The sequence below is a fragment of the Misgurnus anguillicaudatus genome, chromosome 15, assembly GCF_027580225.2.
Source record: "Misgurnus anguillicaudatus chromosome 15, ASM2758022v2, whole genome shotgun sequence".
Taxonomy (NCBI): domain Eukaryota; kingdom Metazoa; phylum Chordata; class Actinopteri; order Cypriniformes; family Cobitidae; genus Misgurnus; species Misgurnus anguillicaudatus.
This window is the reverse complement of record NC_073351.2, coordinates 15,692,687-15,708,998: the sequence shown is the minus strand read 5'-3', so window position 1 is coordinate 15,708,998 and position 16,312 is coordinate 15,692,687. Positions and strand designations below refer to the sequence as shown.

The 16,312-nt window shown below is 39.0% G+C and overlaps 1 protein-coding gene across 1 annotated transcript; it reads left to right on the top strand.

Moving 5' to 3' along the window:
* Positions 1-1,273: 1,273 nt before the first annotated feature.
* On the top strand, positions 1,274-15,018 carry LOC129419692 (probable G-protein coupled receptor 149). The gene is made up of 4 exons (XM_055174861.2): positions 1,274-2,528; positions 2,958-3,141; positions 3,658-4,082; positions 12,156-15,018. The coding sequence occupies exons 1-4, from the start codon at positions 1,599-1,601 to the stop codon at positions 12,759-12,761; spliced, it is 2,145 nt and encodes a 714-aa protein (XP_055030836.2). The 5' UTR covers positions 1,274-1,598; the 3' UTR covers positions 12,762-15,018.
* Positions 15,019-16,312: the final 1,294 nt, after the last annotated feature.

The following is a 16,312-nucleotide window of genomic DNA, read 5'->3' as shown; positions in this document are numbered from 1 at the left end:
ATTTTCTGTGCTTTTCACTGCTTCTATTAATGTAAAGCTGCTTTGAAACAATTACCAATTGTGAAAAGTGCGATATAAATAAAATTGAATTGAATTGAATTGATTTAAATAACCTAGGGTTAAGTGCAGTGTGAAAACCCTAGAGTTAATATTTCCAGTTCTGGTTTGAATTTAAAAATTAAAATCAGTAATCACAATTAAGTTGTGTTCTTCTTTGTATATAATCTTACCCGCCGATGGGGCAGATTGTCACAAGAACATTCTTTATTCAACAGTCTACAGTTCCGTAATGAGATAAGATATGAAAATTTAAAGAATACAACATTATGTGCCCAAGACTTCCTTCTTTCATTTGGTATGAGATTTATACCATTGTGATGTATGGTGCTCAGTAAATGTTAGACAGTGTGAAAAGTGTGACAACTTAAACTGCTCTCCCCTACCTGTAGTTTGCCTGCAGAGGTCATGAGATTGACTTTTATCAAATTGCACTGTGCTTTTCATCCAAACTGGCTAAAGGATGAAATTACATAACCAAGGCAGCTAAAATATAACCTAACAATCTTTAACTAAATACACTCTCACTTGTAAGTCGCTCTGAATTAAAGTGTAAGTAGAATATATTCACTCTAGCTGCATTGATAAGGGGCAGATACAGAAGTCTGTTTTGGAAACCAGTGTGTTCAAGATTATGATACCTCTTAAAGTTTTCCTATGGGTCACTTATGGTATAGTATAGTGGTAACAACACCAAGGTCATGGGTTTTATTTCAGCATGGACTGATAAAATAATTTCAGTGTAATTTGAGTGCAAGTTGCTTTAGATAAATGCGTCTGCCAAACATTTAAATGTAAACAATGTGATGTTTTTGCTTCAAGGATAAGTGAAACCGGAGGCCTGATCTTGTATGCTGAAGGCTGACTGATAGAGATATTTGTTTGACTCATACAAATGAAATCAGGTTTTATACAAAACAATTTGGATGAATGCAAGCATTTTTGTAGGAACGTGCGCAGATATGACAAAGTCATTGCAATAACACTAAACATAACGATTCTGTGTACTCAGATAATAATAATAAAAAAGAAATTTGTACTGCATTTGATATACTGTAGGCCTACATGTATGGAATACTAATATACTACAGGTTAGTTTATGGGGCAGCATTTTGTATGAATTATAGTTACCAAGTTAAAGACAGTGTGCAATATAAATCGTATTTTAAAGCAGTGACAGATGAGGGAGGAAGGTGGCTCCACCCCTCTACTAGCAACTCCACTCTGACAGCTCATTCATACTGAAGCGATCGGATGCGCGGGTTACGCACCGAATTGGCAACACGTTTAACTACGCATGCCCCGGGGGGAAATATTAATGTAACCATTGTGTAAGTAGCAGACTAAAGGGAAATTACTCGTTGACTCATTTACGCACTAAATGCGTTGACCACAAGTGCCTGGAGACCGATGGCCGAATGCCGCGCATTGGGAAGCACATGCACTTCGTTGCGCGCCGGACGAAACTTCCATAAGATCGGGCTGATCGCGTAATCCTATGTGGGGGAATGAGACGAGTTAAGCTGAAAAAGTTAGACTGAATGAACATGTCGACTACACATGCCTCAACATTCCCCAACAAAACCAACCATTATGGGGACGCAGACCCGGTTGAGGGTTACTGGAAGATTCTCTTTGGTTTTTCCTTCGTGATGGCAAGTGTCACATTTACGGGAGGTTTGTACTCGCTTATATCGTTGCTCAGGATGAGGAGTAAGTCTTCCTTATGTCTTATAGTGGCTTCACTGTCCATAGACGACCTGATCAGCGTAGTTCCGCTCACACTCTTTATGATCCTACAATGGAGGAGCGGGGACGCAAACCGGTCGGGCACACTGTGCACCTTTGCCGGACTGCTTTATGTTTTCCAAGGATTGTCGAGCAATATAAAAGCCTGTCTCATTGTTGTCTATACTTTGTATGTGACAAAGCGCTTTGGAGTTCATCACACCCCCAACAGTCCTTTTGGAGTCTTCGTGGCCATCATCGCAATATGGACTGTCAGTCTGGTGATCAGTGTCCTGCCGGTGTGCGGTTGGGGTCGCTTTGCGCCCGCGTCTCTCGGATGTCTCCCGGAGAACGACAGCTTCTACGTGCTGCTTCTTTTCGCTCTTTACTCACTGTGTTTTTGCGGACTGATAGTTTGTTCGGTTCCTCTCCTTTATCAGCTCATGTGCTCCACGGAGGCCCTGAAAACATTTCACCCGAGTTATTTGGAAATTATCGGGTCGGCACCGCTTTGCGAGATCCCCTCGCTGTCGCGGGATAGCTTGGAGAAAAGTTTGGGAGCTTACAATGAATTTAGCTCAAACACGGACAGTTTCAAGAACAAGACGGATACTTATAACCTGTCGTGTTCCCCGGGTCATTTTCAGAGGGATACAGCACGGTATCCCCCCGTGTTTTTCTCCCAGAAGCGCTTCTCGATGATTCTGGCAATGGCTCGAATAGTTTTGTGGATGCCAATGATGGTGAGCTACACTGAGTGTGAAGCGCAATGCGCATTCTTCAAGTGTCTAATATTGTTGAATATTGCTCTTTCGCAAAAATTTGCGCACATTGAATAACCAAAATGTCTTAACTTGAAATTATAAATGCATTATTTTCTGTTAGAGACATACGAAGGCATAAATGCATCATATAAAATGTTTACATTTGCCAGACGCTTTAATCTAAAATGACTTTCAGTGCATTTTAAGCCTATCCATTTTATCAGTATACTGTATGATCCATGGGAATCGAACCCACAAACTTTGCGCTTCTTACGCAATGCTTTAACAACTAAGCAATATACAGTAACATTTAATTGGAAATTCACTTTTTTTCTGTATTAATCTTTTAAACAAACTGACGTGTTTGTTTATACTGTTATTTCTCACTTGCATATGTTGCCCTTCCAGATCCAGATCTTGGTGAGTCACGTTGTTCGCATGCACAGCTCGTCCTTGGAGACTCTGTGCTTTTTCCTGACCTTGCTCTCCGCTGCGGTCACACCTGTATTCGTGCTTTCGGAGCGCTGGATTCATCTACCTTGCGGATGTTTCATCAACTGCCGCCAGGGTTTGGGATCCGAGCTCTCCACGGGTTGGTACAACTAATGAAAATAAATAATTCGACACCACTAACTGTGGTCAAATAAAAGCAACCAGTACGGCTGTTTAACGATTAATCCAGTGGCCTAATACTGTAAGTGGATGTGTGACTTGATTTTGATAATTAGTGTAATTTGAGATTATTTGTGTAAGGTTTTCCAGATTTCTTGTAGTACAAACACACACACACACACACACACACAAAACGCTGGGCTGTTTCAAGTCATGGTTGGGTCATATATGGACATTTTTAGGGTAAATTAAACCAAAGGTTTGGTTTGTCCATATTTTACCCAGCTATGAGTTGAAACAATCCAGCATTTTTAGAGTGCATGCACTCGTGCCCTTATAATCCATCAACATAAAAAAGGGCACAGTGACATTTAAAAAGGTCGTAGGTTTTAGCCGTGCTACATTTCGAAATAAATGCATATCAGAATCCTTTGTTTTATCTTATTTCTGTGTGAGTGTGAGATCTAACTTTCTCGTCTCGTGTTTGTTTTTACAGCAAAGAAAAGAAGGTTTGAATTCAACCTCTCCTTCCAGCAAGGCTATGGCATTTACAAGATCTCTCACGCCAAGTCCATCGAGAGACCCTCGTTTAACAGTTTATACAGCTGTGATTTCTCTGAAAGTAGAGTGGCAGTGCTGGACAGCGGTCGGATTGGTAAATTCAGCACCACGCCGGCGGAGGACAGCTCCGTCCACAGCGAGCTGCTTATCGAAGAGAGAGCGGCCACTCAGCCGCAAAGCTCCGCGGGACAGGGCAGCGTTTATCCGCAAGTGTCCGCCTGCGATCGCGAGGATCTTAACCTCGACAACTCATCCGTCTTCGACGGTCCGGAGAGGAGGCTGTCACACGAGGAGTGTCGCAAAATTGAGCTTACGGATTGGGAGTGGTGTAGGAGTAAATCAGAGAGGAATCCGAGACAGGTAAAACAAAGAGCTAAACAAACCTGTGACGTGGGATTTATTTGCTTGGAGACGAAGCTTTAATTTATAGTAATAAATAATTTTAATTTATAGTAATGAATAATTTTTAGTAATAAATAAGTATAAGACAAGTATGTGTATTCAAGATGGAAAATAAGTTTTTACTTAGTTGCACTAGCTTTTTTTAGCTATAACTTTTTGTTTGTTTTAAAAGGTATTGAAGTTTTTAAAACATGCATAATAAATAGGCTATTCATTCACAAATAATATACATTTCTATACACTATACACTTACAATATGGCACATGCACTCTACAATCGGGCACATCTTATTTTGTAATCGCTTTTCTTATTATGTTTATTTTTTTGTTTGTTTTCTGTGCAGTGATATTGACAATTATGTTTCAGCTGGCACTTTTAAATTAATAGCATGAATCTAGTTATTCACAACCACAGGAAACTTAAATGATTATTCATTTAGAGAGCTGAATTCATTGTAACTCTGATTTATTCAGTGTTTGCAGGAGTGCATCATGAAGCTCAGAGTCACGCCTGCGGCCTGTCTCATAGACATAACTAATAACTTTTGTGCAGGAGCTCTGCTGTTAGTAAAATCATTATTGAGGCAGAAAATTAGCGGATGAATTTAACTGAATATGTGTCTCATACAGTACCATCAAAAACTGAGATTTATACAAATCATAATAGGGACATGCTCTTTAAAAACAGATGCTTAAACAGTGCCTTCAGATGAACAAACTCTTATATAGATTATTCTAATTAAAGAAAACAAACAGACCATAATTGTTTGACAATACAGATTGACTGTATTGTCTCAGGCACACAAGGTTTTGTTTAGAGACAGGCTGAGTCTCCAGGCAGAGACATTGACATGATTGAACGCAGTTTTGCTGAGAATTGCTTTGCTGCTTTGTTAAGATGTAGTTCAGAAAACCAGTTCAATCTTTTAGTATTGCTTATGGGTCAATTCTATTTAAAATGCAAATAGACAGTTACTTTAATACACAATTTACTTTGATATATTTCTATATATGGATTAAAGGTTTATGGATTGTGGACTCTGATCTGAAGATTAGCATTGATGTGACTTTCCCTCTTCACTATTAGTTTGATCACAGTTTTAGCCTTTCAGGCACCCCGAAGGCACTGTCTTATTTAAATCCATTTTTTACACCAGTGCATTTTTTATCTCCTTTTCATATTGGCGTTTCTCTTAATCACATTAATGTTAACTCAAGTTTTTATGGAGAGTTGAGGAAGATTCTTACCTTAGTAGTGTCAATTCAATAGCACTGGACTTTGGCTGGCCCACAAGAGTTTATCACTGCATTGCTTATTCATTTTGTTTTGAATGTCATTAACACTGATTGATGTAATTTCCTAATGAAACCTTCTCATAGATCTTAAATCCAGGCAGTGAACTTTTATTTGATTAAGTGTGCGCTTTCAAATTCCCTACACTAGAGAATGAAGGTGATTACTGAAGGTGATAACTAATTAGCGTTCACCTGTTCTGTCCTTGGAATTGTAGATTGATACCTGGACAGCCATTTTGAGATTCAGACTTATGAACAAAAAATCCAAATAAATAGCACATATTGCATTAACATTTTTTGCACAAAGCAATACACTGTGCTTACAGCTTATTATGATTTAAAGGTGCTCTAAGCGAATTCACGCGTTTTAGACCATAACATTTTTTTTGTTACATACAGCAAACATCTCCTCACTATCTGCTTGCTGCCTGTCCACTGATCAAACTGTAAAAAAACGCGATCTCTGTAGACAGCCCAGGCTCCACAAACCGCAATAAAAACACAGTGGCCAAACCTAGCACCACGAAACATAACAAAGTGTTCCAGCCAATGAACGACAAGAAGGATTTGGGGGTGGGGGTTGGGCTCGTTCATGAAAGCACAGAAGGGAGGGGGAGGAGTTAGCTACGCTCCATTTGTTTGAAAACAGTTCAAACATCAACAAAAAGTGACATCTCACAGATTCGCATATGTCGCCTTTAATATAATCTTACTGCAACAAGCAAAACTTACAGACAAATTTGATGTTTTGTTTATAGCTTTTCATGATAATAGATCGTTCAGTAATACTACACTAAAGCTATTTTCTTTCATTTGCCTCTTAATATTGAACAAATATATTACATACTGTAAGCTAATTGCCTTAACAGGTCTAGTTTAATGTGACAATTTACCGAACTCTATAACCCATCTCTCTTTTTGCTTCTGTGCCTTTAGGACAGCTGCCTAAATGCCTTCTCCATAAATGTGAAATGAGAACATACCCATGGTCTCACTTCATTACTAATTACTGAGATCAGAAATCTACCGTAACTTCAGAGCAATATGTTTTTGCTGCTCAGTTTTAATTGTCTTTTTGGATTCAATAGAATGTTTTAAGCTTTGAAAGTTACAGTACATCAAACAAAAAGTTGACTTCTTATGACATTTTTAATCATATAAAGCAGATAGTTTTGTCCTCATACTCCCTTGAGCAGTCCCTTTTTTACCCTTCTCTTACAACCATTTGGTCTTGCAAAAATGTATGATGAAAACAAATGATCTCGTTTTCCCTTGGCCTATGCTCTGAGGAATACAGGATTTATGACAACAAAGGCAGCTTCTCCTTCTGCACCTCTACAAAGAGCTCTGCTGCAAACCACCACTTTGAAACACTGGGTAATTGGGGGTTGCAAACGGCCTGTTGGGTTTCTTTAAACTCTTTGCGGTTTTATAGCAAAAGCAGCAGGCTTACAAATAACTCTCTTGTGACTTGGACTGCAAAAGAGATCTGCTGCAGAAACCCTCTGCTGTCACTATGCTTTATCCACTGAAGCCAGGAGGCTAGATCATGTCTTAGACATTCAGAGCCTCCAGTGGTGATGGTCCAGAGTAGGAGAAGAGGTCAGAAGTAACACCGCTGGCACCGATTAACCCAGGGCAGATGACTAGCTCTGTGTATTTCTGTGAACTCAGGTCACGTGTGAGCTTGCAAAAGGTTGTTTGTTTCGTTTGAGCTGTTCTGTAAGAAAAGATTGGTTGCTTTAATGAGCAAGGCATTTTACACACATTGGCCCTGAAATGTATTCGGACATTAAAAATGGCTGCATTGCATATATTTAAACATTTAAACAAAACAACAAGTAATATTGTAATATTGAGTAATATGTCATCCTCATCTCTGAAGAGTCTTTAGTTTAATCAGATGTTTGAAAGACAAGGAAAGCTGAACAATGTTATATTTCCCTCACAACCAAAAAGTCCTGTGCAGCAGAGTCCTGCATGGGTCCATTTTTGGAGACCTGCCCCGTACCTACAAAGTTCAGCACCAGATCTGACCCGTCACCCGTGATAATATCAAACTTAAATTTGCAACCGCCTAGACCCATTAATACTTGGCCTGTTACCAATCCGTGCCCGCAATAAATCACACAAGCTATAATCGTTCCAATTAAAGTGCTTTATTTTATATCTCGCACCTCTCTCAACATCTCAATAGTGTCATGGAGGCAAATGAAGCAAGCTAAGGGGCTGTCCACACGGAGAAGCGTATCACTATATACGTATAAATTTGTTATCGTATTGGCGTTTCATCCACACGGATCCAACGTTTTGGGAGACTGAATCCGCTATTTTTTTAAACCGGGGCCTAAAGTGGATAAATCTGAAACCGACACCCTTGCGGTTTCGTCTGTACAGCCAATCCGTATATTTTGTGAAGCGAAAACGTCATCACATCACATGTCAGAAGCGTCACACGTAACAGCAACAACAATAACGGCAGACTACGTGATTGTGTTCGTGCTACAGAAGCTACTAAAGCCTACTAGCTTTATTACAGCAAAATCTATTGCTTCTATGCAATTGTGGTGACCAACAAGCGATAATGGACAACACCATACGTTGGTTATGCGCATGCTCAAAGTCTTCTTCTCCGTGTATAGTGTATATCTGTGGCAGAATTACAGCGCCCCATACTGGTCCGGCATATATACTACACCGCTTTCAGTCGGTTTCAGTGGTTTCGTGTTTACGGATTATTTTTTTAGAGCAAGGAAAAAAATGATCGGATAGGGAATGCACCGGCTTCGTGTGGACATAGCCTAAAGTGCGCTTTGTTTTGCGCCATTCAAGTAGTCTACCATCGCCACCTAAGTAGGCTATATGGAACTTGATAACTATACGCAAATAGACCTATTAATAAAAAAATACAACCTCGTATTATGCCACACTTTCTCCACACATCCGATGTGATTTAAAGATTCGTTGTCAAAAAAATGTATATACTCGCCAACTTTACATTTACTTCATCCATACTCCTGCAACGCTCGCTCCAAATGTAATATCGTTGTTGCGTATGTGTAATTTAGACATACAACTATTGAAAATTATTTTCATCTGCGCTAATACCCACCCGCAAGGAGTTAATTATCCGCCTGCATCCCCGCCTGTGAATTTAGGAATGTGACAATCCACTCGTTTTAGCCACTTTTATGAACCCGCTGCAGACGACTTCTGTAACCCAAATGGTGCCCATTGAAGGGTGTGCTTTTACACTCACTCTGCACTCTTAAAATGGCTGGGTTATTTTTGACCCATAATGGGAAAATATTGGACAGAACACGTGCTGGGTTTAAAATTTCCCCCTGCTGGGTTAAAAATGACCCAATGTTGGGTTGTTGTTATGTAACCATAATAACCCAGCAGTTGGGTTAAAATAACCCAGCATTGGGTCAATTTATAACCCAGCATGTGTTCTGTCCAATATTTACCCATTATGGGTAAAAAAATAAGCCAGCCATTTTTAGAGTGTGGCTAATGTGTGCGAACACTCTTCCGAGAGAAGTACACATACAAGGAATTCCACCCTTTATGATGTCATACAGGGCCGTACTCGAAAAAACTTTCTGAATCTTACACAAAGCCTGTTGGAGTACATTCGGTACAGAAATACTCAGTCATACGTACAACTAGATTTCAAACTTTCCCATCTTTATTATGAGAATCCAACTCTTTAACTGTGTAAATAACTCAGAATGCATGATTAGCCTTTTAAAGTGCCCATCTTATGACTGCTTTTCCACAAGTTAAATATGTGTATGAGTTCCATAAAGCATGTTTCAAAAGTTGTTTGCCCGAAATAGCTTGTAGTAAAAGCTATGTTTCAGTGCATTTCAGATTGTGCCGTTTTGAGGTGGTCATTACATATTTATGAGCTGCTGCTCCTTTGATCACGCCCCACTACTAACGTCATGTGCACGTGCGCGTGCTCAGTGATATCGTAAGCAGTACAGACTACAGACCATACTGTGTTATTATTTTTATATATTATTATTAACGGTTTATGTTGCCAACAGACAAATCAAGCAGAAAAGTATCACTAATAAGTACACTCCAGGAGAAGAAACTCATGACACACAATGATTCCAGAGTAAATTGTGATGTAGCAGTTTCAACAATACACTCGTTTTCCATGGACAATGCTAACATATTCCCGTTATAAAACATTTTCAAACGCATTATTTTCGCAAACTACAGAAATTAAGACCCGGCAGGGATGTATACTGCTTTTGGACCGCGTGTTAATTGCTAGAAGCTAGCGGGAGGTCCGGACCGTATCTTGGGAAAGTTATAAGAGACTCATGGGACGTTAGCCTCGACAGAAAAACTGGGTCGGTAAGGCCCAGTCTCGGTTAGTTTGGCAAAACACTTTTGATTAGTTCATGTAGAGTTGTAAAATAAAGCCGTTAAATATTTTATTTAACTTTCGAAACCACGCTGCAAACTATCTAGCCTGCAAAAATATCTATATAGCCTACTGTCTACAAACAATAATATTAACATTACTATACATTTAAAAGGTATAATTTTCGGGATTAGCACCAATGTATGATCTCTGTTTTGAGATACAGATGCTCTAGCATCATAAATGTAGTATTTTGTAACAGAAGATGACAACATGCAAAATATAACGTGACTTCTTACCTTTTGTGAATCGAATCCAGTCTGTTTCATATGTGTGAATAATCCATGAAAGTCCAATAAAATACATCCAATGATCATTTTTGTCCACAAATGCGTATAATCCGTGAAATATAGATATATAGTCTGTTGTTTACATCAGATTTTGCATGAACGTCTTATCGCCTACAATCTGAGGACGTCGTAACACACTGTATATGAGATCACATTTTAGGTTCAAATAAACACGCGTTAAAACTTAGTTTTTAAAAGTAGGCGGGAGTATAATCCATAATATCCAAATAGCGCTGTTATTTCCGTGAGCCATGATGATAACAGTGTAGAGGAAATCAGTGAAGTGACTGCTCTGTGCTCTCTAGCTACCTGGTGGGTGGAGACCTGCGAGTGGGGTGGTGGGTGGGAAAATTCAAACAGAATGTGACGACAAGGCTAGTTATGTCACTTCGGAGCTGAGTTTGAACTCGTGCAATCAGAGACTCAAGGCAGAGGAAATTCAGAAACCTGTATCTCACTCAAAACAGCATGGATGGATTTTTTTCCAAGTTTGTACACCCCAAAACCCCGAAAAGGTGAGTTTTTCATAATATGGGCACTTTAAGTAAATTGACAAATTCAAAATCATCTTATAGACATCCAAAAAACTTTATAATGTTGTTGTAAGTGCTCCTATAATAATAAATAATAAAAAAACGGCTTTCATAGTAAATTATAAAAAATGGCACATGTGTACCCAGTATAAGTATCACCCCAGCAGTCCATTTAGCATAAAACAAGGCAAAATCTGGGGTCTCATTTATAAAGCTGGCATACACACAAAACAGGGCTGGAAACGTGCATACGCCGGTTCCGACGCAAAGGTTGTGATCTATAAAAAACAAAATTGATGGGAGAATGGGCTTGCCGGGTGGGATCTCAGGGTGATTCATGTACGCACACTTGCAGGTGATCTGTGATTTATAAAGTGAACATTGCTTTGTTTTATAACTCTTTATATTTTTTGGTGTATGCCATTTTTGGCTTTTATGCATACATAGATTTTTATGTTTTGGATAATCTACATTTGTAAGACGGCATCGAAGTGAACACTGACTAACTCACAAGGGAATCGTGGGAAACTGGTCCACTCACACACATAAATATCATATAAAGCCTGAGACTTGTTTGCATTTGTCATTTCTCTGTCTTGTTTTCCTGGCTTGACTCTGTGGCCTCGATGATGTGGTCATCATTTCTCATCACCCCAGTGCCTTTAGCACATCTGGTGGTGCTGTTCAATTGGTCAAACTCACATCCAAGTCACACCCGAGTCACGTGGTCCCATGACCTCCGATGAGCATTATTTCATCTGAATGTTCTTGCTGTAGGGACACATCATATTGTTGACATCTCATTTCTCAGCCTTCAAGGGAGAGAGACCCTTATCTACATTCTGAATGGTCAAATTAAATCAGATCAAAATGCTTGAATTATTCAGAGTCCTCAGTCAAGCGTGGCATTTCAATCTATTACGCACAGACTTCATGCCGATAGTCTCCCTTCATTGTGATAGGGGCATAATAATGATAATGACAACGTAATCATATGGACTTTACTGCCTGGAGAAAGAACAATAGAACCATGGGTGTTTATGTTTCTTGTTTTAATTTGACAAGAGCTTTGGTTCTCATTGGGTTAGATATATACGCAGGGCTCATTAACTCATGGCAAAATGAAATCACATTTATCAGCCTGCTTTTAAATGTCATTGGCTTTGTGTGTAATAGACCTTTGAAATTAAAGTTATGTTATGTCTCCATGTCAGTCAAAAGTATTGTGAGGCTGAGTTTTACACTTATTAAACATTATTGGAGCAGACTAGATTAATAGAATTTGTTACCAGATACTATAATACACAATAAACCACATAACTTTTTATTATAAATGGTATCATCACCATATCATGCTTCAGCTTCTGTGGTCATATAAGATCTCTGCAACAGTTTCACCCACTTTTAAAATTCTGTATTGTAGTGATCTTGACTCTCAAAGCATCTTGTCGTCTTTTATGTCCAAACAGAGATCCACAGCTGGGTTGGCCATACCTATATGTGCTTTCCAGGGCACAGTATCCCTCCATGCCCCCACGGGCAAAACACTGTCCCTATCCACCTATGAAGTCAGCAGTGACGGTCTCAAGATCTCCCCCAACAATGCAAAGAAGGTCGAGGTGTACCGTTCCAAATCAGTCGGTCACGAACCCAGCGCAGAAGAGCCCAACTCTGGAAATGGGAGTGGAGGAGGTGTAGGCGTCGGAGTCGCAGATACCAACGTAAAAATCCACCTGGAGGTTCTGGAGATTTGCGACAACGAAGAGGCGATGGATAGTGTCTCTATTGTCTCCAACATCAGCCAGTCATCCACGCACGCTCGCTCACCCTCGCTGCGCTATTCTCGCCGTGAGAACCGTTTTGTGTCATGTGACTTGGGTGAAACAGCCTCATACTCGCTGTTGATCCCCAGCAGTAACCCGGATGCGGACAACATTAACATCCACATTCCAGACACGGTGGAAGCGCATAGGCAGAACAGCAGGAGACAGCACCAGGAGGCCGGTGGATACCAGGAGGAGATACAATTACTCAATGAAGCCTATAGACGGCAAGGAGGTGAACAGGGAAACTGAGACAAATAGATACAAGAGTTAACGCCAATGGGCTGCCCTAGGGAATGAATCATGGTATGCTGCCATTTGACAATTTGGGTCAAAAGGGGTTATATAGCAAAAACGTATTGATAGATAAAAGCATCCAGTCCCAAAGACTTACTTACTTTCAAAGCACAACTATACACCAGTTAGCAAGAAGAAATACAAATACTTTCTGTTTATGCTACTCAATTGGCAAAGCATCGTAATAGCAGTGATTCTCAGATACGAATGCACTGTACGTTGCATCTGCCAAAATGCATAAATGTAAAAAAACAAGACAAATATTGTTTAGCCATGCTGTCTGCTTAAATAAGCAGTTGCAGTGGTTACAAATTGTCCTGAGGCGTGATGTGAGCATCCACATCTTCAAGGTTACCATGCAGCAGGGAAGGGCTGGAGATTTATATGACAAAGTGCAGACAAAATGTGCTCAGAGGTACAACAAATCTTAGAATCACAGAAGCAGGACAGAAAGTGAGTTTGCTCAGATCCACCCTCAGTTTTAAGCCCCAGGGTAGATAGATCAGAGGGTTACGATGACAGTGTCTTAATGAGAAGTGAAGCTGGCATGGTATGAAGTATTGGAGAACATGCTGAAGTCCTTGAGTTGTTGAAGGTGACATATAGACTAAAAATAAAGGTTATTGAGGGATAAGAAATAGGACTGTGCTTTACTCATCACTGATGTTCTGTCATTTATTGAACACAAACGAAAGTGCATCAATAGAGAGGGCTGATGAGGGAGTCGAACAGAGAAGGACAGTTAATATTGAGACAGACAAAGAAAGGACTTGCGAGGTCGAATAAAAAAAAACTAAATTTTAGTATTCTAGCTCAGGCATAGACCATATCACATATTGAAATAAAAGATGTTTACATTGTGAATCATGTTTTTGTAAATGGCACACATTTTGTTGCTTTTACCTTGCGTTTGTCTGAGTGTGTCTCAGTGTAATACTGTTCGAATATGTGCTGATAGCTGTCTGTATGTCTGTAGGGTTGCTGCTGTGTGTATTTGTACATCTTTATTGTTGTACTAAAGCCCTGCACATGTCCTGCTTTATCATAATCGTTAGTCTGATTGCTGAGGGAGAGTGAGAGAGAAAGAGAGAGAGAGAATAAGAAAGAGAGAGATTTTGCCAATGGAATATTTCACAAATGTAAAAGTGAGTATGATGCATTGGCCTATTTTAGGTGGTAATGTGTGTGCAAATGAACGCTCATTTTTGAGCCACTTAGGAATCCCCCCATTTTCAGTGCATTGCATTTGCAATCAGAAATGTGAGCCAGGCCACTCACTTGCATTTAATACTGCCATAAATTCAGCTCAGAAAATGGAACATTCATGGATGATTCAATATATGGCTGAGATGTAAGAAAACTGCAGGCTGTGATGATACCCTTATTCACATTCAAGCTGTGTATGACAGTATTTAAAGGCTAACATTATCATTGAGGCTCACAAAGCTCTAGAGCAACTATTTATAATTTCTGGCAAGACATTAGCGTATATATTTATTTTCAAACTGTTAAAACGTGTTGTATATTCAGAATAGTAGACCTTTTGTCAAGCCGCAAAGGCATCGCTGAGGCATCATGCTACAAAATATTTTCATCAGTGTTCTCATTAAAGATTTATTTGCAGATGCAAAAGCCTAATCACAAGTGTAGATTTATTCTTATTTGTATGCTGCTTTTTATGGAACTGCCTTATATAAATTATGACTGCAAATGAGATATAAATTCCCATGACTGGATATTTAATGGTTTTGAGATTGCTCACTTCTCTTTAAACTTTCATTTTCTGTAAGGGCAGAAAACAGTATTCACAATGCCATTAATGATCATATTCATCATAAACAATTTTATTTATTGAAACATTTATGAAAGTTTATAAAACATTAATCTGACAAAGTGGAAAATTAATGAGAAACAATGATTAAAACAGCGAAAATAATTGTCCTCTAAAGGGGGTCGCACACTGGACGAGAAACACAGCGCCGCGTCGAGCCATGAATCTAAAAAACACATTTTTTTTTTTTTAATTAGGCGGCTGTCCGCTTTGACTCTGGACACTGCTTAAATCCCTGTTGCGCCACAGAGCGCCACTCACATAGTTTAACATTAAATAACAGCGATTTTAGCGATTAACATTGGCTTCTAACGTATATTTAGCATTTTGAAGTAGATGCTATCTGACTAAGCTCGCGCTATTTAATGTGCACTTTCGGTGTACGGTCACACTTTTATATACTTTAACTGTTTATTTATTTTTTTAACTATTAAAAGTTGGTTAAAAACATAAACTTAAAAAAGTATGTTACTGGGTTTAGATTTTGATGTTAATTCAACTTAAAAAATATTAGTTGACAATTTTTACTCAACTTTTTAAATTAACTAATAGTGTTTTCACCTATGTTTGGTCAGTTACGCGCGGCCATGTTGGAGATACTCAGACGTAAACAACAGCATGGATTACATGGTTAAAGTAGTATTCAAGATGTTGTCCTACTAATTTATCACATACCACAGATAAAGCTTGTGGAAGTTGCACAATCATACAGAAGGACTTGGTAAGCAGGAAAGGGTGCAATATTTTGATAAACTAGTGTTATTAGGCGGTACAGATCAGTACGAGCTGGCTCTTTGATCTAATGTTAACGACATTTGTGTTTGTTCTTCCCATTTCTTAATATCTTAACTAACTTTGTAGTGTAATAGTATGCACTCATATTGCGTTGCTGTTTGTAAAATACTTGGCTAAAAATCAGATTCTTATCTAATTTCGTAATCTACTTTAATAGTGCAAGATTTACATGTTTTGTAAAATATTACTTCTATTAGTTATTCTTTAAGTGGCCTTATATTCACGATGTGAATATACAACTTGTGGGTTGGGGAAACAAACACAAATTTTGTCAACATTCTTGCCCTGGAAATCCTGGTTTAGTTTGGCCAACCACAAGCGCCTTCTTTCCTCTGACAGTTTTTTTGCACTCTTCTTCTTTGTTATACCTTTTTGGCAGTCTGTAGTACTCCAAATGTTTTTTCTTGGTCGACTGATTACTACAGCCAAAAACATGACAGTAATTGACCTTTTTCAGCAGCAAAAATGTGTGAGGTCCATTCTGTATTTTTTTTTTAGCTCAGTATTGCCAATATGTCCGACTTCCGGATTGAGGAGTGCTGTGAAAACCCTCTATATTTTTAAGTCAAATAAACTCAAGATTTCAAGGCATTGAGGTAATTTACTTTATTAAGTTGAGTCTACAAAACTGAATAGATGATTCAATTGAAGGTTATGGCATTTTTTAATATCTTGCCACCAGGGCTTTGAACCAAAACTTTTTCCCAATTAGTTCGTTCCGAACAGAAACAGTATATTAACGTTTACGGTTTTCGGTTCAACCCTAAAATTGACGTTCCTGAACCGGTTAGAACTGTAATTCTGACATGCCTACATTTGTTGGGTGCACTTAAACACGCGCACACACACAGAAGGAGGACGAATTCCAAACGGTGCTTCG

What these genes read in the sequence shown, in the direction of transcription:
- LOC129419692 (XM_055174861.2), top strand. Translation starts at nt 1,599, where the DNA reads ATGAACATGTCGACTACACATGCCTCAACATTCCCCAACAAAACCAAC. An exon ending in TTTTGTGGATGCCAATGATG is followed by an intron (nt 2,529 to 2,957) that starts GTGAGCTACACT and finishes TTGCCCTTCCAG; the next exon opens with ATCCAGATCTTGGTGAGTCA. An exon ending in GGGATCCGAGCTCTCCACGG is followed by an intron (nt 3,142 to 3,657) that starts GTTGGTACAACT and finishes TTGTTTTTACAG; the next exon opens with CAAAGAAAAGAAGGTTTGAA.